This window comes from Oncorhynchus masou, chromosome 9, assembly GCF_036934945.1.
Source record: "Oncorhynchus masou masou isolate Uvic2021 chromosome 9, UVic_Omas_1.1, whole genome shotgun sequence".
NCBI lineage: Eukaryota > Metazoa > Chordata > Actinopteri > Salmoniformes > Salmonidae > Oncorhynchus > Oncorhynchus masou.
In genome coordinates, this window is record NC_088220.1 from 48,131,321 (window position 1) to 48,154,263 (window position 22,943).

Consider the following 22,943-nt stretch of genomic DNA (forward strand, 5'->3'; position numbering starts at 1 on the left):
CGGCTGCTCTGCCATGGAAAGCAATTCATGAAGCTCCCGACGAACTGTTCTCGTGCTGACTTTGCTTCCAGAGGCAGTTTGGGACTCGGTAGTGAGTGTTGCAACCGAGAACAGATGATTTTTACTCACCAAGCGCTTCAGCACTCGACGCTTCAGTACTCACCAAGCGCTTCAGCACCCGTACTATGAGCTTGTGTGGCATACCACTTTGCAGTTGAGCCGTTGTTTCTCCTAGAAGTTTCCATTTCAAAATAACAGCATTTACAGTTAACCGGGGCATCTTATGACGGTGCCCCATTGAAAGTCCCTGAGCTCTTCAGTAAGGTCCTCCTTCTGAAAATGTTTGTCTATGGAGATTGCATGGCGGCGTGCTCGATTTTATACACCTGTCAGCAAGGGGTGTGGCCGAAATAGACAGATCCACTAATTTGAAGGGGTGTCCACATACTTTTGTATGTATAGTGTATATGGATTTCATTGATTTCATTTGCGCAATTGACATATCTTGCCATTTGGATCAGAGCCAGAGGGCATAGGCCTACTACAATCATGTTGTTGATTACAGATTTTAAAACCATAGATTTGTAGAATAGATTTAGCCTGGGACATATTCCATACATAGTCATTTCATCTCCGGGTTATAAATGTTGGGGTGCTTTTTTAGTTTTTATTTTCAGTTTTATTTTCAGTTTCTTTATACAAATACACCGTGGCTCTTGAGCGAACGCTCACAGACTGAAGTGCGCTCGTGGTGCAGGAACACTGCACTACTCCTCTCTTTCCCACAATTCACCACGCGCGATCCTGCGCTCGCTGTCTGTGGTGCTGAAGCGGCGCGTGCTGGGGACTGGAGCACAAACATACAATCGAGGTATCCTCTCGCGGGATGGTCAGAGGAGCTACGAAGTAGATAGAAGAAGAGTGTTTTGCAATTCAGGAATCCAAGCCAATTATTTGTGATTTTTTATATACAATACAATTTACAGTAGTCTGAATTTGGGTTTGCTGTTTTGATAGCATATAGCCTATTTGCGCTGTACATGTTAGGTTTTTTACACAGCCTCTCTCTCTAAATTATTTCGCTCTCACCTTTCGAGTTGTTGCCTGCCCGTGTCAGGCGTTCTTTATGCACAGCAAGCTGCTCCAGTTCTCTCCGAGAAAATAGACATTCACATCGGAACAGCATGGCCCGGTCCAGTCGCACCCACTGAGAGAGATGGAAGCCAAGCAGCACTCCCTAAAGAGCCTGAAGAGCTACCCTGAGGCGGGGGGCCGGAGCCTGGCGGCGGCCGCGGGAGACGTCGGTGTTGGAGGTGGTGGAGGAGGGTGTCGTGCCGGCTCGGCACAAATGGAGATGGAGGCAAACATACAGAAAGCCATTGACTTCAAGGTGGAGGGCCACCGTTGCTACAAGGAGAAGAAATTTCGGGAAGCGATAGGGAAGTACCACCGGGCTCTGCTGCAGCTGAAAGGGGTGCATTTAGTGGATGGAACCACGGGCTCCGAGGTCAACCTCCTGAGCCAAGCCGCGGTCAAACTGACGGAGGAGCAGCGGAGAACTGTGGAGATCACGGAGATCGAATGCTACGACAGCCTGACAGGTGAGTAGCTAGCCTCGTCGGTGTTTTTTGCTCGGCATCGCGCGGCCACGCAACGGAGGAGACCCCGGCTCTTGAGGGGCTTGAGCCTGGAAAGCCCGTTTTCTGAGATTGAACCACGGCTGCCATTGTTCGTTTCGGATCACGGGGTTAGGAAGGAACGAGTTTAGACAATTAGCCAGTGTCAAGCATAATTTCCGCTGCTGTCAAGCCTGTATGGGCATAAATTAATCAGATTTGGCTTAATAATACATTAATAGTTTGCGCTTTTGACAATGGACAGCGCCAAATCTCGGTCTTTCTTATTGGTCTATTAACTAATTTACCACCTGGGGATGTCACTAGGCAGGTCAAAACTCCATCCCACAAAAACAGGCTGAAATTTCAGTCAGTCTTTTCGAACAGGTCTTATACTAAAAGGGCATTATCATTTCACAATTTCACAGTATTATTCCAACAGTGTGGAAATATATCTATATATATATATATATATATATATATATATATATATATGAACACAGGAAAATTACATTTTTCTGTGCACTGATTAATGATTCCTTTATTAGTAACTGGCACAGGGGTTAATTATAATATCTTATCATTTGTGTGCTAGACTCGTTTTTTCCTCCAGCCATGTCTTCCTCCTGTGATTCTTATCAAGGTCCCCCCCCCCCCACTGTCTGTCTCTCTTTGTTGTGCTCCATTCAAGTTTATTTTTGCTTCTATTGATTCAAAACCTTCTCCCCCCAGTTAATTCCTTTGATAGCCCTGGGGGGAAACCAGTGATTGGATGTTGATCAACTGTTAATGTAGTCAGTGGAACAGGCTGTATTAACAGGAGTGTACATCCTGTGGAAAAGGGACACAAATACACACAGTGGGAGCCTGGGGGTTAATATGGAGCCATATCATCCAACACATGATGTCTCTCCCACAGTGCAGCTGTGTTGTTGCAAAAACAGTTCACATGCTCTGAGGTGGGAAAAACATGGCGTGGACTGTCCCAGTTTACAGGTGAAATCCGTCTACATGGATCCTTGAATGACTTCACACATACAAGTAATACGCCACTACGGCTGCGTTTACACAGGCAGCCCAATTCTGATATTTTACCCAATTATTGATGAAAGAGCCGATCTGATCCGTCAAAGGACCAATTAGTGAGAAAAAAATATCGGAATTGGGCTGCCTGTGTAAACGCAGCCAATGAATTGCAACCTACAACAATTTGTCTAGGTAAGAGTACTTGACAATATTAGGAGTCCTTTCTGGTCAGCATCGTCATGTCTGGTCATCAAGTTTAATCGGTCTATCAAACCAAGCACAAGTGTCAGTTAAACAGGCTCTGTATGTGTAATGTAATTAGAAAAGATAAACTGATATCGTACTCGGATAAACATAATATCTCTCTAACAAGGAGATTTGAGTAAAGCTGAGCTTACAGGTATTTGTTTCTGGTAATTCTTTGAGTAAGAAATAGGATTGTCTGTTCAACAGATGTGAGCGTAAGAGATGGTCTCCTGGCAGATAATCTATGAAACAGACGAGATTTGATTCAAACAGATACAGTAGTCTGTCTGGCAGATGTGAGTTGGCCTATAGGGGATTAGATGTGTCAGTGGGTCAAATGATGACCGTATTAAACATTGTCTACCACTGCGACAGTAGTCCGTCCACATAAGAGCATGGCTAAGATGTTCCCTTATTGCATTGTGAAATCTATTTGGTGAGTGATATGCCATGATCTCTTTTACGGTGCCTGTCTTATACATTTTGTTGACCATATCTATGGAGATTCAGCCCCCTATTACTCAGAGGAATCTCTTGATTCAGCGGTGCCATTTTCCGTACAAGAAAAAACAGTTAACATGAAAACATAGAATGGTTTAAAGGCGGGATGGGTTGCTGTGGTGCTAGGCTGTGTCTCTCTGTCCCGGCTCCGCTGGGTCCTGGGCTCAGCTGGTGTGACAGGCTGAAGGTCGACTCTCTCTGCCCCCCGTCTGATGGCCCTCTGTCTGGGCCCTGGCGTGCAGGAGAAATGGAGAAGGAGGTAAGGGGGTGGAAAGAGAGGGAGAGTAAAAGAGCGAGGGAGAGAGAGAGAGAGAGAAGTGAGGAAGAAAGAGAAAAGGAAGAGGGAAAGCGAGGCAGACTCTGGGCCCTTCCCTGTTGTTATTCTCGTGTCCGTCACCTCATTCTGCTCTCAATTCTCACAATAACACGGTTCACAGTAACAGCAGTGATAATGCATATTGGTCATAGCCCACATCCTCTCAGTGGTGTGCGTTTTTCAGATCATGTATTTGTGATTATTTCTATTTGATTTAAGAATGAATAGAAATACATGTACATTGCGTACATATTTCACAAGACGAGACCTTTCCACCCTACCGACAGTCTGGTCACCCAGAGTCCTGCTGGACAGAAGGTGGCCCCTGTGGTGTTGAGTGAGGCAGTGTTTTGATTGGCCAACTGTCTTCGTCTCTGACGCATGATACAGGTGCAACAGAGCGAACAGCCTCACCTCCAGCTCGTCTGTGCGCGTGCACGCGTGATTCTGTTTGTCTCAGCAATCGCAGCTCTGAAGAACAGCAGCTAACCAAGGGGGTATCTGATATGGAGGAAGGTGGGGGGGGGGGGGGTACACAGATTGCTTCTCACCCTGCCATTCTCACAGTGCCCATACTGACATTGCTGTGTGTTATGTCTGTTCTTTTTGAGTAGGGATGTGCGAGCTTATGGCGTGCGTGCTTGACTTTGTCGTGACAAGGACAGGCTTTGCCTTCCCATTGTGTGTCTCGTCACGGCACCAGAGGTTTTCACTTACGTGCAGCGATTTTGCCGTCAGCATGCCACAGACAGGGATTGTGTTTGGAGACTGAGATTCAAGACAAGAGATAGGAGAGAAGCCGACATCAAAGGAGACAAGTAAATGATGGAAAGAGACAGAGGAGGAAACTGTGAGCGAATGACACAAGTAATAAAGACCTGCATTTGGCTGTAATGGTGGTTTGGAAGAAGGGGAGAAAAAAAAACACCAGAGAAGAGAGAGAGAATCGAGAGAGAGAGGGTGGGAAACAGGAAGATGGAGGTTTGTGCCTAGTGTTGTTACCAGGTTCTGTCTGAGAGAGGTCCATTGAGATGAATGGCCTATTTGCCATTGTCCTAAAAGAGACACAATTCTGTTTCCCCATGGGGCTGTGGGACTGTATCTGAGTGGGTTACACCAAGGCAGCCTGTCTGTAGCCACTCTGGGAAATGGCGCTGCAACATGTTGGCCAGAGGGAGACCGCAAGCCACGCAGGTTGATGCTTTTTGGGATGAATCGTGTTCTGCAGGCAGCCCACCCACCCACCCACACCACATGCTGTGCTCACGGATACATGTGACAACAGCAAATATACAAACGTTTTTTTTTACACTCTTCTTTTTTATACACGGCACTCGAAGCACTTCCCAAAATGGAGACCCTATGAGCAAAAGACGTTGAAAAGGCATCGCGAGTACGTCTTTTCAGCGTCTTATGCTCACTGGGGAGGGAGAATATGTACACAGCAGGAAGCAGTTGATGCGTTATTAGAAAATGCACCTTTAAAAAAAAAATGTAACCAGGTAAGTTGACTGAGAACACATTCTCCCTTTACACCAACAACCTGGGGAATAGTTACAATGGAGAGGAGGAATGAGCTAATTGTTACCCCGGGGATGATTAGGTGTAAGTGATGGTATGAAGGTAGAGATTGGGAATTTAAACAGGACACCACCCCTTCTCATACAATAAGTGCCATGGGATCTTTAGTGACCACGGAGAGTCAGGACAGCCGTATAACATCCCATCCGAAAGACCACACCCTACACAGGGAAATGTCCCCAATCACTGCCCTGGGGCATTGGGATATTTTTTGGGGTAGACCAGAGGAAAGAGTGCCTCCTACTGGCCCTCCAACACCATTTCCAGCAGCACCTGGTCTCCCATCCAGTGACTGACTGGAACCAATGCTACTTAGCTTCAGAAGCAAGCTAGCAGTGGGATGCAGGGGGGTACGCTGCTGGCTTATTCAGATGGCTTATTCAGGTGAAGAGAGATCTTCTGTAGTGCACAGACATATATGTAAAACAATTAGTCAGGTCCCAAACTCCTTTTGTGAGGGAGATTGAACCATCTTTTCCTTGTCCGGTTTCCTCTGATTTCTGACTCAATTATTCCTTTGTTCCCTGCGAGTGGCTTAATTGGCGCGTGAGTCATGAGTCACAGCCTTGGGTAGAACCTGCGGCAAACACGTTTTGAGAGAGGAATCGCTTATTTCGTAACACCTAACACCTTTTGTTCACCCATCAGGATGTTTTGTAACACCTAACACATTTTGTTCACCCATCAAGATGTTTTGTAACACCTAACACCTTTTATTCACCCATCAGGATGTTTTGTAACACCTAACACTGTTTGTTCACCCATCAGGATGTTTCGTAACACCCAACACCTTTTATTCACCCATCACGGTGTTTCGTAACACCCAATACCTTTTGTTCACCCATCAGGATGTTTCGTAACACCTAACACCTTTTGTTCACCCATCAGGATGTTTCGTAACACCCAACACCTTTTATACACCCATCAGGATGTTTCGTAACACCTTTTATTCGCCCATCACGGTGTTTCGTAACACCCAACACCTTTTATTCACCCATCAGCATGTTTCGTAACACCCAACACCTTTTATACACCCATCAGGATGTTTCGTAACACCCAACACCTTTTATTCACCCATCACGGTGTTTCGTAACACCCAACACCTTTTATTCACCCATTAGGATGTTTCGTAACACCCAACATCTTTTATTCACCCATCAGGATTTTTCGTAACACCCAACACCTTTTATTCACCCATCACGGTGTTTCGTAACACCCAACACCTTTTATTCACCCATCACGGTGTTTCGTAACACCCAACACCGTTTATTCACCCATCAGGATGTTTCGTAACACCCAACACCTTTTATTCACCCATCAGGATGTTTCGTAACACCCAACACCTTTTATTCACCCATCAGGATGTTTCGTAACACCCAACACCTTTTATTCACCCATCAGGATGTTTCGTAACACCCAACACCTTTTATTCACCCATCAGGATGTTTCGTAACACCCAACACCTTTTATTCACCCATCACAATGTTTCGTAACGCCCAACACCTTTTATTCATCCATCACGGTGTTCCGTAACACCCAACACCTTTTATTCACCCATCACAATGTTTCGTAACACCCAACACCTTTTATTCACCCATCACAATGTTTCGTAACACCCAACACCTTTTATTCATCCATCACAGTGTTTCGTAACACCCAACTCCTTTTATACACCCATCACGGTGTTTCGTAACACCCAACACATTTTATACACTGTTCTCAAATGCTCTTCTCACTGCCATGATGATCCAGCAACTTCCACCCACGTGTGTGTGTGTGTATGTGTGTGTATGTGTGTGTGAGCTCTACCACTCTGCAGCAGATCCACCCATAGCCCTTTCAGGAGACTGGCTTTCTTTTAGACACAATGCATTAAGCCAAAGAGCTGCGACGGGGGCATGATGGACACTTTAGAAGGTTTAGGCTGTGTGTTATTTCATCGATGTCCATTAACATTTTGCTGCGGTATGTTTACACTAATCTATCAGGCTCCTAGAATGCTCATGTATCAACACAATCTCCATTAGCTCCATCACTGGCCTGTGTGTGTGCGTGTGCGCGCGTGCGTGCGTGCCTGTGTGTCCGCATGCTTGTGTGTATCCGTATCTGATGTTAAGGGTCCATATTTCTCACCACATCCATTTCCTCCCAGGACTATTACATTGAGGCGATCTATGAACTTGTGACCCTTGACTTTGCAATTCTAGGCCCCCATAGTAACAAGACTTGAATGAGGGTCGCATCCATCTCTCCCTGGACAAGAAATAGACAACCCACGAGTCTCAGAATGAGAACGCTGCCTGGAATCAGATAATCAAGTCAATTTACTGGAAGTTCCATTTGGCTCCCAGTGCCACCACTCTCTAATCTTAATCTCATTCCAGAAGGGGGGGGGGGTATAATACTGTCAGAGGCTGTGCCCCAAATTGGCACCCTATTCACTATATAGGGAATAGGGTGCCATCGAGGATATAGACTTAGTCCTCATATAATGCTGCCGAGGGGGTACTATCTATCATGGGGCCTAGCCTACTATACAGTCCAGTCAGCCCCCTACTATAAAACCAGAGTGGAGCAGCAAAACTCCTCCCTTTCACCCACTGCCAATAACGTCACTAGAGGAGGAGATGGAGAGGAGGATGTGTATGGAGGAGGAAGAGGAGGTGTTGAAGGGGGAGAGGAAGAGGAAGAATGAGGGGTGTGAGGTATATGGGAGAAGAAGAGGAGGAGAAAGTATATGGGGAGGAGGAAAAGGAGAAGGGAAAGAAAGGGTGAATTATATGGGGAAGGAAGAGGGGGAGAGAGGGGGAGAGAGGAAAGTGAGGGTGAAAAGAAAGAATGTTTTTTTTCCCTTGGTTCGTATGTTGGCCGTTCAGGGGTTGCGTGGTTGTATGAGAGCCACGGGCGCATTGTGCCAGGTCTGCAGATGGCATGGCATCACTGTGGGGGCTCGACTGGGCATGCTGTACTCCCCTCTTTACCATTCCATTGCAGTCGAGAGGAGAGGAGAGAGGGAAGGGAATGGGGGACGGTCAGGGAGCCAAGAGAAAAGGCGCTGAGCGTGAAGAGGGGGAGGGTGGGGGAAAGAGAGTGAGCGAAACTGGACAGGGTTTTAAGGGAACTGTTAAATATGAAGGGATAAGCAGAGGGGGGGGAGAAAAGAGGTGACTTTGTTGGACCTTTGTGACCTCTTCATTGCTGCATTTGCATATAATTTGTGATTGTAGGTGGCTGACGGTATTATATCATCGCCCTGGCTTTGCTGGAGTGCTCTAGTCATGCCAGTAAATAAGATCCAGTCATCTGCGAAGGAGGGAGAGAGAGGGAAGGAGGGAGAGAGAATGAGAGAGGGGGGGGTCAGAGAGTAAGAACATACAGAGTGTTCTTGGTCAACACCTACCGTAATGAAAATTTGTAAGAATCATTTGTAAGTATCTTAACACACTGTGCTCCAGTGGACAGGAGATACAACTTGGTATTTATCGAGAAAGCTGCATATTAATATAGGTGGGGTCCACACTTTTGTTCTCTCAGCCCTATGTTCCCTCAGCCCTATGTCCCCTCAGCCCTATGTCCCCTCAGCCCTATGTCTTCTCAGCCCTATGTTCCCTCAGCCCTATGTTCCCTCAGCCCTATGTCCCCTCAGCCCTATGTCCCCTCAGCACTATGTCCCCTCAGCCCTATGTCCTCTCAGCCCTATGTCCCCTCAGCCCTATGTCCCCTCAGCCCTATGTCCCCTCAGCCCTATGTCCTCTCAGCCCTATGTCCTCTCAGCCCTATGTTCCCTCAGCCCTATGTCCCCTCAGCCCTATGTCCCCTCAGCACTATGTCCCCTCAGCCCTATGTTCCCTCAGCCCTATGTTCCCTCAGCCCTATGTTCCCTCAGCCCTATGTTCCCTCAGCCCTATGTTCCCTCAGCCCTATGTTCCCTCATACCTATGTCCCCTCAAACCTATGTTCCCTCAATACCCACTGAACCAAACTCAAATGGCACAAATGATTATTGTTATAAGGTAGAACATGCAGATTATTTTAGTATCTACATATGTAAGGGTATGCACTGAGTATACAAAACATTAAGAACACCTGCTCTTTCCATGACATAGACTGACCAGGTGAAAGCTGTGATCCCTTATTGATGTCACTTGTTAAATCCACTTCAATCAGTGTTGGGGAAGGGGAGGAGACAGGCAAAAGTACCCAATTGTCATACTTGAGTATAAGTAAAGATACCTTACTAGAAAATGACTCAAGTAAAAGTGAAAGTCACCCAGTAAAATACTATTTGAGTAAAAGTCTAAAAGTATTTGGTTTTAAATATACTTAAGTATCAAAAGTAAATGTAATTACTAAAATATACTTAAGTATAAAAAGCAAACCAGTAGGCACAATTATTATATATATATTTTTTAAATTACGGATAGCCAGAGGCACATTCCAACACTCAGACATCATTTACAAACAAAGCATTTGTGTTTATTGAGTCCACCAGATCAGAGGCAGTAGGGATGAGTAGGGATGTTCTCTTGATAAGTGTGTGAATTAGACCATCTCTGTCCTGCTAAGCATTCACAATGTACTTTTGGGTGTCAAGGAAAATGTATGGAGTAAAAATTACATTATTTATTTAGGAATGTAGTGAAGTAAAAGTAAAATGTGTCAAAAATATAAATAGTAAAGTGCCGATACCCAAAAACATGACTTAAGTAGTACATTAAAGTATTGTTACATAAGTACTTTACACCACTGGGGATAGGTTAATGAAGGATTTTTAAGCCTTGAGAAAATTGAGACATGGGATATTTTTTTATCGCAGCATCTACTCAAGTATTTTTTTTTACGATTGCCTTACATATGTACAATTATATAGCCTACCCACTGGATAAAAACAGGTTGAATTCTTTCCACGTAATTTCAACCCCGAAATTAAATGTGATGACATTGAATCAACCTGGGAATAGTCAGGGAACAAATCTAAATCCAATGACATGGTGAAATGTTTTGTTGATTTTACGTTGAACTGACATCTGTGCCCAGTGGGTATGACCCACTGAAATATTGAATCATTGGTGACCGGAAACAAATTTCTGAGTTGAGTAAGTGGTTATTTATCTCTGCATTGATCATATTGGGGCGGCAGGGTAGCCTAGTGGTTAGAGCGTTGGACTAGTAACCGGAAGGTTGCAAGTTCAAACCCCAGAGCTGTACAAATCTGTCGTTCTGCCCCTGTACAGGCAGTTAACCCACTGTTCCTAGGCCGTCATTGAAAATAATAATTTGTTCTTAACTGACTTGCCTAGTTAAATAAAGGAAGAAAAAAAACATAAAAAATATATATTTGGCACAAATACTGTAAGCAAGGCCATTGGACTGACTAAAAATGTTTAAAGAATATGTCTTTGGCAGAAAGTCGAGGGTCACACTGACCAGAAATGTATATTCAAAATAATGACCGAGATTTACGGCCTTTTCTCAGGTTAAGCCTAACATTTCACAAAGCTATACACAATGTCGCAAAGCTGCACTTTTAGGACTGCTGGTTGGTGGCAATAATGTAATTACTTTCTCGGTAATTAAAGTTGGTCATTCAAACATTGCATATTGTCAAATGAATTTTAGATACAACAGAATATACCTATCAGTTAACAATAGATTTTTTAAAAATATATATATATATAGAATATACATCTGTCCTATATAGGCTACCTAAACCTGCGTAACGTGAGTCGTCCCTTCTTGGATAGAAAGTTGTTGTGCGTAAAACCAGTCTATTCATGACAAATACACTGAACAAAAAATATAAACGCAACATGCAACAATCTCAACGATTTTACTGAGTCGCAGTTCATATAAGGACATCAGTCAATTGAAAAACGTTCATTAGGCCCTGATCTATTCACATGACTGGGAATACAGATATGCTTTTGTTGGTCACTGATACCTTCAAAAAAAGCTAGAAAACCAGTCAGTGGCTGGTGTGACCACTATTTGCCTCATGCAGCGCAACACTTCTCCTTCACATAGAGTTGATCAGGCTGGACTGTTGTCCCGCTGGATATTGGCGGGAACTGGAACACGATGTTGCATACCCAACAGGGCTCAATAATTGACATGTCTGGTGAGTATGCGGGCCATGGAAGAACTGGGACATTTTCAGCTTCCAGGAATTCTGTACCGATCCTTGCGACATGGGGCCATGCATTATCATGCTGAAACATGAGGTGATGGCGGCAGATGACACGACAATGGGCCTCAGGATTCCGTCACGGTATCTCTGTGCATTCAAATTGCCATCGATTATATGAAATTGTGTTCGTAGTCCATATCTTATTTCCTGCCTGTACCATAACCCCACCGCCACCATGGGGCAGTCTGTTTACAACGTTGGCATCAGCAAACCGCTCGCCCACACAGTGCCGTATACGCTGTCTACCATCTGCCCAGTACAGTTGAAGCCGGGATTAATCCGTGAAGAGCACACTTCTCCAGCGTGCCATTGGCCATCGAAGGTGAGCATTTGACCACTGAAGTCGGTTATGACGCCGAACTGCAGTCAGGTCAAGACCTTGGTGAGGACGAAGAGCACGCAGATGAGCTTCCCTGAGACGGTTTCTGACAGTTTGTGCAGAAATTCTTTGGGTGGCTGGTATCAGACGATCCCGCAGGTGAAGAAGTCTTGGCAAGGGAGAAACGCTCACTAACAGGGATGTAACCAAATTTGTGCACAGCATTTTAGAGAAATTAAGTTTTTGTGTGTATGGAGGTCTTTTATTTCAACTCATGAAATATGGGACCAGCATTTTACATGTTGCGTTTATATTTTTGTTCAGTGTACATTAGACTCTCAGTCTGATATGAACTTTTGAACACCTGAGTAAGTTCCACTCAATGCACTGGCGCCGCCCTAGCTTTGACCACGGCACTTGTTCACCGATATCCCCCTTGAATTTTTTATTTTTCAAGATCTAGGGCCCTTTTTCAGTCATGTTCCTGGAGCCCAAGAAACAAACACTTAGCTTCCTTCCATGTACATTTGGAAATTAAAAAGGTTTATGAATTAATGACTTTTTGGAGGGTTACTGTCAAAATGATTTATTACACTGAAGAATATTATCAAGGCACAAGGCGAGACCCAGATGCAGACACAGGAGGCAGATGGTTGGAGTCTTACAATGTTTAATAATCCAAAGGAGTAGGTAATAGAATGATCGTGGACAGGCAAAAAGGTCAAAACCAGATCAGAGTCCAGGAGGTACAGAGTGTCAAACAGGTTCGTGGTCAAGGCAGGCAGAATGGTTAGGCAGGCGGGTACAAAGTCCAGAAACAGGCAAGGGTCAAAACCGGGAGGACTAGAAAAAGAGAATAGCAAAAGGAGTGTGGGAAAAACACACTGGTTGACTTGACTTAAACATACAAGACGAACTGGCACAGAGAGACAGGAAACACAGGGATAAATACACTGGGGAAAATAAGCGAACCCTGGAGGGGGTTTAGACAATCACAGGAACAGGTGAAGCTGATCAGGGTGTGACAAATATAGACATGGATGACAGGAGCATGGGCCTCCAGAGTTATTGAAGGTCCGTATTTATTTATTTATTCATACGACAGTGGATCAACTCACCAAAAGACCAATTGGCCAATTGAGGGTGTGAAAAATCTGCACTACATAAAATATTTGTCATCACATAACATCACGTTTTTGTCTATAACATGGGGCTGAGAGATCATAGGGCTAAGGGAACATGTGACAGAGATCATAGGGCTAAGGGAACATGTGACTGAGAGATCATAGGGCTAAGGGAACATGTGACTGAGAGATCATAGGGCTAAGGGAACGTACACATGGTCCCACATAGGCTGAGTCATGTTGTGGCCTCATTGCGCTCGCACGTGTGTGTGTGGTCTGGGCCTCAGGGTCCTGCTCTGCTCTGCTCTCCTCTACTCCTCCTCTGGTCTGGCTCTATCCTCACTGGCCTCTCTACTGCCACATGTTTGTCCAGCTGTGTTCAAGTAACTTAAACATTCCAGTAGTTGCTCCAAATGTTTGATTAGAAAATCCTAGCCTTCAAGTCTTGTAGCTGTAACAAGGCCTTGTGACTGCTGGCATGGAATAATACAAAAGGCTGTATTCATGAGTATTGGGCTGCATTGGTGTATTGTAGTTCGGTGTGAGTGTACGCTACTCCATTGTCATTGTCAAGCAAAACAAGGAGTGGCAAGGAGTGTCTGTTAGCACAAACAGACGGGTACTCAGGCTCAGTGTAACTGGCCGTGGATCAAACCACAGTCATTAGTGAGATACAGGCGCCGCGGTGGCCAACAAGGAAGACAGACAGACAGACAGACAGTGTCAACCTGCTGCTATGAAGGCAAAAGATAGTGTCTGTCCTCAGTGACATTATCCACCTAGCCAGGCCAGCCTTCCCCCCCTCTCTCTCTCTCTCTCTCTCTCTCTCTCTCTCTCCCTCCCTCTCTCTCTGCTGCACACTGATGTCCAGTTAATTAGCTTGCTGAAGGCCACAACAACATCACAGTACCACACCAGGGACCCAGACAGAAACACAGCAACACTTTGACACACACACACACACACACACACACACACACACACACACACACACACACACACACACACACACACACACATAGCTTGTAACCACATGCAAATGGGGAAATGGGCAATGGGCATGGCACAGATGTACAGTAAAATCATATGAGTAGGGCTGTTGCTGTGACTCGATTACCGTCACACTGGCAGTCATGAGGGGGTGAGGGAGGGAGGGAGAGGTGCAGGGTTGTAGGGAGGTTAGGGGGGAGTTTCTTGTCTCTGGAAACCAGGCGCAGAGGGAGCCACTGCGTCTGATTTAGGCTAAGCCCATCTCTCTCTCTCTCGGTGAGGGATCTGACAGAATAATCTGGCTACTTATATTTCCCTTTTCACTCCCAGGATTGCTGTTGCACTGTGGGTAATCCATGCAAATATGTTTGATGTAGCAGCGGTTTCCAAGGACGATGGGCTGCGAGTATGTAATAAGGGAACCAATGTGCAATTGTTTTTGTTTTTTTACGGGTGGGGTGGAAGAGAAGCGGTGTGGCGCCTTCCCGGGGGATGGCAATTAGAGAAGCATGGAGGAAAACACCTGTTTCTCTGCTTGTTTGGCAGTCTTCAGCACTGCATAGATGCTGAAGCCACGCTGTGGATGTCACTGAGGCGTACACGTACACAGCGGCTCACATCGAAACACTCAGACAAGAGCAACAAGAGGGTCTAATGATATGTGATGATGTGTGTGTGCGTGTGTGTGTCTAATGACGATATGGTTCTGCATTAGTCTCATTACTGCAGTCACACAGCAACCCAGGAAGCTCATTGGTGTAACTGGAACAAGTGATGTGAGGCACCTCGGTCCTCTACTTTGTTTCGAAGGTCTTTGTTCTCAGAGAGCTATCAATCAATGAGCATTCGGGACTTTAATGAATGAATCGACATGTTTTATGTTGAAATTCTTCCTGATTCCTCGACAGGGATGTTGGGGCTTACATCTGATCGGGGTTTCAATTACGCTTAGAAGTGGAGAAATAGTGACGTGATCGACTTCATAGATAGACATTGTAAAACATTTTTAAAAGTTACCCATTTTTAGATGAAACTATTCTAAATATAAACACGTGTCACCAAATTATTTATTAAAACACATCATTTGGAAAGGTCTACAGTAGCCTCAACAGCTAGCTTCCTCTGGGTACATTTTCCGACAATAACTGCCAAAGGGGGTGGAGTTAGCCTGCAGAGTCTGTCATACTATCCAGGTCTGTTCCCAAACAATTCGAGCTTCTACTTCTAAAAATCCACCTTTCCAGAAACAAGTCTCTCACCATTACCGCTTGTTATAGACCACCTTCAGCCCCCAGCTGTGCCCTGGACACCATATGTGAATTGATTGCCCCCCATCTATCTTCAGAGCTCGTACTGTTAGGTGACCTAAACTGGGACATGCTTAACACCCCTGCCGTCCTACAATCTAAGCTACATGCCCTCAATCTCACACAAATCATCAATGAACCTACCAGGTACAACCCCAAATCCGTAAACACGGGCACCCTCATAGATATCATCCTGACCAACCTGCCTTCTAAATACACCTCTGCTGTCTTCAACCAGGATCTCAGCGATCACTGCCTCATTGCCTGCGTCCGTAATGGGTTTGCGGTCAAACGACCACCCATTATCACTGTCAAACGCTCCCTAATACACTTCAGCGAGCAGGCCTTTCTAATCGACCTGGCCCAGGTATCCTGGAAGGATATTGACCTCATTCTATCAGTAGAGAATGCCTGGTTATTCTTTAAAAGTGCTTTCATCACCATCTTAAATAAGCATGCCCCATTCAAAAAAAAATTGAGCTCAGAACTGGTTCACACCAGACCTGACTGCCCTTGACCAGCACAAAAACATCCTACATCCTCACAGCATTAGCATCGAATAACCCCTGCGATATGCAACTTTTCAGGGAAGTTAGGAACCAATATACACAGGCAGTTAGGAAAGCAAAGGCAAGCTTTTTCAAACAGAAATTTGCATCCTGTAGCACAAACTCCAAAAAGTTCTGGGACACTGTGAAGTCCATGGAGAATAAGAGCACCTCCTCCCAGCTGCCCACTGCACTGAGGCTAGGAAACACTGTCACCACCGATACATCAGCGATAATTGAGAATTTCAATAAGAATTTTTCTACGGCTGGCCATGCAACCTCTCTTTCGTATCGTCTGAGATCCCTAAAGATTGGAAAGCTGTCGCGGTCTTCCCCCTCTTCAAAGGGGGAGACACTCTAGACCCAAACTGTTACAGACCTACAGTGGGGAGAACAAGTATTTGATACACTGCTATTTTTGCAGGTTTTCCTACTTACAAAGCATGTAGAGGTCTGTAATTTTTTATCATGGGTACACTTCAACTGTGAGAGACAAAACAAAAATCTAGAAATCATATTGTATGATTTTTAAGTAAATAATTTGCATTTTATTGCATGACATAAGTATTTGATACATCAGAAAAGCAGAACTTAATATTTGGTACAGAAACCTTTGTTTGCAATTACAGAGATCATACATTTCCTGTTGTTCTTGACCAGATTTGCAAACACTGCAGCAGGGATTTTGGCCCACTCCTCCATACAGACCTTCTCCAGATCCTTCAGGTTTCGGGGCTCTCACTGGACAATACGGACTTTCAGCTCCTTCCAAAGATGTTCTATTGGGTTCAGGTCTGGAGACTGGTTAGGCCACTCCAGGACCTTGAGATGCTTCTTACGGAGCCACTCCATAGTTACCCTGGCTGTGTGTTTCGGGTCGTTGCTGGAAGACCCAGCCACGACCCATCTTCAATACTTTTACTGAGGAAATGAGGTTGTTGGCCAAGATCTCGCGATACATGGCCCCATCCATCCTCTCCTCAATACGGTGCAGTCGTCCTGTCCCATTTGCAGAAAAGCATCCCCAAAGAATGATGTTTCCACCTCCATGCTTCACGGTTGGGATGGTGTTCTTGGGGTTGTACTCATCCTTCTTCTTCCTCCAAACACGGCGGGTGGAGTTTAGACCAAAAAGCTCTATTTTTTGTCTCATCAGACCACACAACCTTCTCCCATTCCTCCTCTAGATCATCCAGACGGTCATTGGCAAACATCAGATGGGCCTGGACATGTGCTGGCTTGAGCAGGGGGACCTTGCGTGCGCTGCAGGATTTTAATCCATGACGGCGTAGTGTGTTACTAATGGTTTTCTTTGAGACTGTGGTCCCAGCTCTCTTCAGGTCATTGACCAGGTCCTGCCGTGTAGGTCTGGGCTGATCCCTCACCTTCCTCATGATCATTGATGCCCCACGAGGTGAGATCTTGCATGGAGCCCCAGACCGAGGGTGATTGACCGTCATCTTGAACTTCTTCCATTTTCTAATAATTGTGCCTACAGTTGCTGCCTTCTCACCAAGCAAAATCGGCAGTGTATCAAATACTTGTTCTCCCACCCTGCCTTTCTAAGGTTTTCGAAAGCCAAGTTAACAAACAGATCACTGACCATTTTGAATCCCACCATACCTTCTCCGAAATGCAATCTGATTTCCGAGCTGGCCTCCGGTGCACCGCAGCCACACTCAGGGTCCTAAACGATATCATAACCGCCATCGATAAAAGACAATACTGTGCAGCCGTATTCATCGACCTGGCCAAGGTTTTCGACTCTGTCAATCACCACACCACATCGGCAGACTCAACAACCTTGGTTTCGCAAATGACTGCCTCGCCTGGTTCACCAACTACGTCTCAGACAGAGTTCAGTGTGTTAAATCGGAGGGCCTGTTGTCTGGACCTCTGGCATTCTCTATGGAGGTGCCACAGGGTTCAATTCTCGGGCTGACTCTTTTCTCTGTATACATCAATGATGTAGCTCTTGCTGCCGGTGATTCTCTGATCCACCTCTAATGCATACGACACCATTCTGTATACTTCTGGCCCTTCTTTGGACACTGTGTTAACTAACCTCCAGGCAAGCTTCAATGCCATTACAACTCTCCTTCCGTGGCCTCCAACTGCTCTGAAATGCAAGTAAAACTAAATGCATGCTCTTCAACCGATTGCTGCCCACACCTACCCGCCTGTCCAACATCACTACTCTGGACGGCTCTGACTTAGAATACGTGGACAACTACATATACTTAGGTGTCTGGTTAGACTGTAAACTCTCCTTCCAGACTCACATTCAGCATCTCCAATCCAAAATTAAATATAGAATCGGCTTCCTATTTGGCAAACAAAATATCCTTCACTCATGCCTCCAAACATATCCTCGTAAAACTGACTATCCTACCGATCCTTGACTTCGGCGATGTCATTTACAAAATAGCCTCCAACACTCTACTCAGAAAATTGGATGCAGTCTATCACAGTGCCATCTGTTTTGTCACCAAAGCCCCATATACTACTCACCAGTGCGACCTGTACGCTCTCGTTGGCTGGCCATCGCTTCATATTTGTCGCCAAACCCACTGGCTCTATAAGTCTTTGCTGGGTAAAGCCCCGCCTTATCTCAGCTCACTGGTCACCATAGCAGCACCCACCCGTAGCACGCACTCCAGCAGGTATATTTCACTGGTCACCCCCAAAGCCAATTCCTCCTTTGGCCGCCTTTCTTTCCAGTTCTCTGCTGCCAATGAGCTGGAGACTCATATCTCCCTCACTAACTTTAAGCATCAGCTGTCAGAGCAGCTCACAGATCATTGCACCTGTACATAGCCCATATGTAAATAGCTCATCCAACTACCTCATCCCCATTTTTTTTGTTTTGTTGCTCCTTTGTGCCCCGGTATCTCGACTTGCACATTCATCTTCTGCACACCTGCACACACAGCCAGAAGAGGACTGACCACTCCTCATAGCCTGGTTCCTCTCTAGGTTTCTTCCTAGATTCTGGCCTTTCTAGGGAGTTTTTCCTAGCCACCGTGCTTCTACACCTGCATTGCTTGCTGTTTGGGGTTTTAGGCTGGGTTTCTGTACAGCACTTTGAGATGTCAATTGATGTAAGAATGGCTATATAAATACATTTGTTGTTTGTGTCGCACTGCTTTGCTTTATCTTGGCCAGGTCGCAGTTGTAAATGAGAACTTGTTCTCAACTGGCCTACCTGGTTAAATAAAGATTAAATAAAAAATAAAATAAATTGAAAACATTGACTTCAATACAAAACCTAGGAGGCTCATGGTTCTCACCCCCTTCCATAGACTTACACGGTAATTATGACAACTTCCAGAGGACATCCTCCAACCTCTTGCAGCATTAACTAACATGTTGTCCACCCAATTAAAATATCAGATAATTAATCTAGTCCTGAAAGCATAAGCTACAGATAGCTTTTGAAAAAATTAATTTATTCCAAAATGAAGGAGAAGCAAGAGAGAAATAGAGATATTTCGGGGGGGTTTTCACTTTCAGTTTCAATTACTTAGCTAGCAAATGTAGCTAGATAGTTCAGCCTACTGAAACACCCTCCTCAAACAGAGGGATGCTATGTTAGCTAGCTGGCTATGACTATCCAACACAACACTGGAACTCTTCCAAATCAAGGTAAGCTTTTGGTTTTACTAATTTATTGCAACCGGGACCCGCCGGTGTAACTGCTTACTGACTGTACACGGTAACGTTACTGCATGATTGTACCGGGTTTACTAACGCGTTAGTTCTATTAGCTATGCTGACTATGACGTTTCTTTAGCTAATATGGTGACAACGATGTAGGCTGTGTGTAGCGGTTTGGCCTGGAAATGTTATTTCGCCTGGTCACATACAGCTGATGTGTTGTGCATTGAAGTCCACAAGCTACAAAAGGACAAGGTGAGAGGATGAGAGTGCATAGATGTGAGAAGGAATACAACGTGGCTGCTATGAATCAGGGGTGTATTCATTATGCTGATTCTGTTGAAAAGCTTTTCATAAACAGAAGCAAACTGAACAAAACGGGGATAAACATACCTGAATTTGTCCAATAAAAACTCTTGTTTGCAACTGTTGGACTAATGATTACACCCTAGATCAGCTCGATGCAGGCAAAAGCGTGCGCGATGACTGTCTGTCACCTCAAACTTGTCTCTCAACCTGCGCGATGACTGTCTGTCACCTCAAACTTGTCTCTCAACCTATGTGCACCTACGTTGTGAACTTTCATTCATAGGCTAGGTTGTAGCAACCTCGTGATGGGTATAGGTCAAATTTGAGTATCATGTAGTAGCCTAAACCTATCGATATTACATTGAGCTGGGTGAATGGGATATGAATAGCAGTCATCCAATATGCTGTTATAGAAATAAGGCCATGCTCATGAGAAAAAAAAATTGGCCTCCCTCGTCTTAAACGGCACTGACCGCCACTGTACTGTATATATTAATGTCGGTCCGGCCAACTATTTCCAAACCTCCAAGAAACAATGTCTCAGACAAACCCTGCATCTGATGTCAACTTGGTTTTCAGATTGGGGAAAGAAACACACCGAATGGAGAATGGAAAAACACACAAAGACACTGGGTAAGAAGAGGACAGAGACAGAGAGAGGTGGGCACGTGCAAAAGGGAGAGGAGGAGAAGGGGCGAGAAGGGAGAACTAAAAAGAGGGTGGAGAGGAGGATAATGCTGTGTCATGTCGGTGGAGCCAGTCCGCTACCTAAGGCAGCCAGCAGCAGCTCTGACCCTGCCCTGTCCTTCTGAATGACAGAGACACACATTCACAGCAGGCTGGTGCTTAGGGAGCTATTCTTAGCGGGCCTGCAGAGAATCTGCATATGCAGAGAGTAGCCGCGTTGATTTGTGATAGCATTTTAGGCATTATATTCACTTGTCGGCAAGTGTGTGTCTGTGTGTGGGTGTGTTTGTGTGTGTGTGTTGATTGGGCTGGTAGGACTTTGAGGGGTGGAGGGGAGTACCCCCAGATACCAGATACCAGATATCCAAACTATTGATCACTGAGCCTCAGCTAGGTACTAGATCCTCATGTCTCCCAACATGATACATGTTCTGACATGCACAAAACAGATACCCAGTACATCAGCATGTTCATGTGGAATTAAAGTTGGGTTGTGTCATGGTTTCAGGGGCAGTCACGTAGCGCTGGGCGGCAAGTAACCTAGCAGTTAGAGCGGTGGGCCATTAACCGAAAGGTTTGCTCGTTTGAATCCCTGAGCCGACAAGGTGAAACATCTTTCGATGTGCCCTTGAGCAAGGCACTGAGCCCTAATAGCTCCGGGATTGCTATTGGTAATAGCTGACCCTCCACCGGGCACAGACGTCAGTTCAATTTCTATTCTCACTCTCGGAGGGTGTCTCAGGGAGAGTGGGGTATGCAAAAAACACATTTACAAATATAAGCACCTGACGAATGTTTATGGAGGGAGGGAGGGGGGGAAGGGAGGGAGGGAGGGCGGGAGAGCGGGCGGGCAGGCGTCTGGTCGATGAGTGTCAGTGGTCAACGACGACACGGTAGTGTGGAGGTGGCAGAATGACAAATAGATGGAGCCAGAGGTCTATGGAGGTAAGGTAGTGTAAAAAAAATGGATGTGTGAACGATGAGCTAATTATAGAGGGATGGACAGCAAACTAATCACCACCATCAATGGCCTTAAATTAGCCAGCTCATGACACCGCTGGTCCTGACAGAGACAGACAGAGGGGGGAGAGAGGCAGACAGAGAGTGTGAGGGGAGGGAGGAAAAGAGAGAGGCCTCTTCATTAGACAGTGGGAACACATGAAGAGTGATCGCTGGCAATCGATCAATGCTGAGTTTTCGCTCACTTTGTACTTCGTCATTTGTTTGGCATGTCTGTCGACCATTTCTTTCTCCACTCCTCCTCACTCCGTCATTCATGCTACAGTATGTCTCCCTGTCACTATTTACCCTCAACGTATTTATTTATCTCGTTGCTTGTTGCACCAGAGCTTATTTTTCTCTCTCTCCTCATACACTCTAAATACTTCTTTCTCTTCTCATACACTCAAAATACTTCTCTCTCCTCATACACTCAAAATACTTCTCTCTCTCTTCTCATACACTCTAAATATTTCTCTCTCTCCTCATACACTCTAAATACTTCTCTCTCTCTCTTCTCATACACTCTAAATACTTCTCTCTCTCTCATACACTCTAAATACTTCTCTCTCTCTCTTCTCATACATTCTAAATACCTCTCTCTCTCTCTCCTCATACACTCTAAATACCTCTCTCTCTCTCTCTCTCCTCATACACTCTAAATACTTCTCTCTCTTCTCATACACTCAAAATACTTCTCTCTCTCTTCTCATACACTCAAAATACTTCTCTCTCTCTTCTCATACACTCTAAATATTTCTCTCTCTCCTCATACACTCTAAATACTTCTCTCTCTCTTCTCATACACTCTAAATACTTCTCTCTCTCTCTTCTCATACACTCTAAATACCTCTCTCTCTCTCTCCTCATACACTCTAAATACTTCTCTCTCTCTCCTCATACACTCTAAATACTTCTCTCTCTCTCTTCTCATACACTCTAAATACCTCTCTCTCTCTTCTCATACACCTAAATACTTCTCTCTCTTCTCATACACTCTCTAAATACTTCTCTTTCTCTCTTTCTCTTTCTCTCGTGGTCTGGTCTTTCTATTTCTATCAGGCTCCTTTGTCCTCTCTCTTTAATCTCTTCTCTCTCTTTCTGACATCTATTCCCTTGCTTCTTTGACTCCCCCGCTCTGAGATAAAAGGCAGTCTTCTGTTTTTCAGACAAAATGCTCCAGGCACAGCAGGGGGTGGATCCTGAGCATGTGTTGAACCACTCACTACACCTCCCTCTCTCTCTCTCTCTCTCTCGCTCTGTCTCTCTCTCTCGCTTTGTCTCTCCCTCTCTCTCTCTCTCTCTCTCTCTCTCTCTCTCTATCTCTCGCTCTGTCTCTCTCTCGCTCTGTCTCTCTCTCGCTCTCTCTCTCTTTCTCTCTCTCGCTCTGTCTCTCGCTCTCTCTCTCGCTCTGTCTCTCGCTCTCTCTCTCGCTCTCTCTCTCGCTCTCTCTCTCGCTCTCTCTCTCGCTCGCTCTCTCTCTCTCTCTCCCTCTCTCTCTCGCTCTGTCTCTCTCTCTCAAACACACAC

The 22,943-nt window shown here is 45.3% G+C and overlaps 1 protein-coding gene across 1 annotated transcript in view; it reads left to right on the forward strand.

Moving 5' to 3' along the window:
* The first annotated feature begins 786 nt into the window (after positions 1–786).
* Positions 787–22,943, forward strand: part of ttc9b (tetratricopeptide repeat domain 9B) — a 28,273-nt gene continuing 6,116 nt past the window's right edge. Inside the window, exons 1-2 of the mRNA XM_064974233.1 lie at positions 787–871; positions 1,118–1,601. Coding sequence (XP_064830305.1) covers positions 1,217–1,601 — 385 coding nt within the window. The 5' untranslated portion in view covers positions 787–871; positions 1,118–1,216. The remainder of the gene's footprint in view (positions 872–1,117; positions 1,602–22,943) is intronic.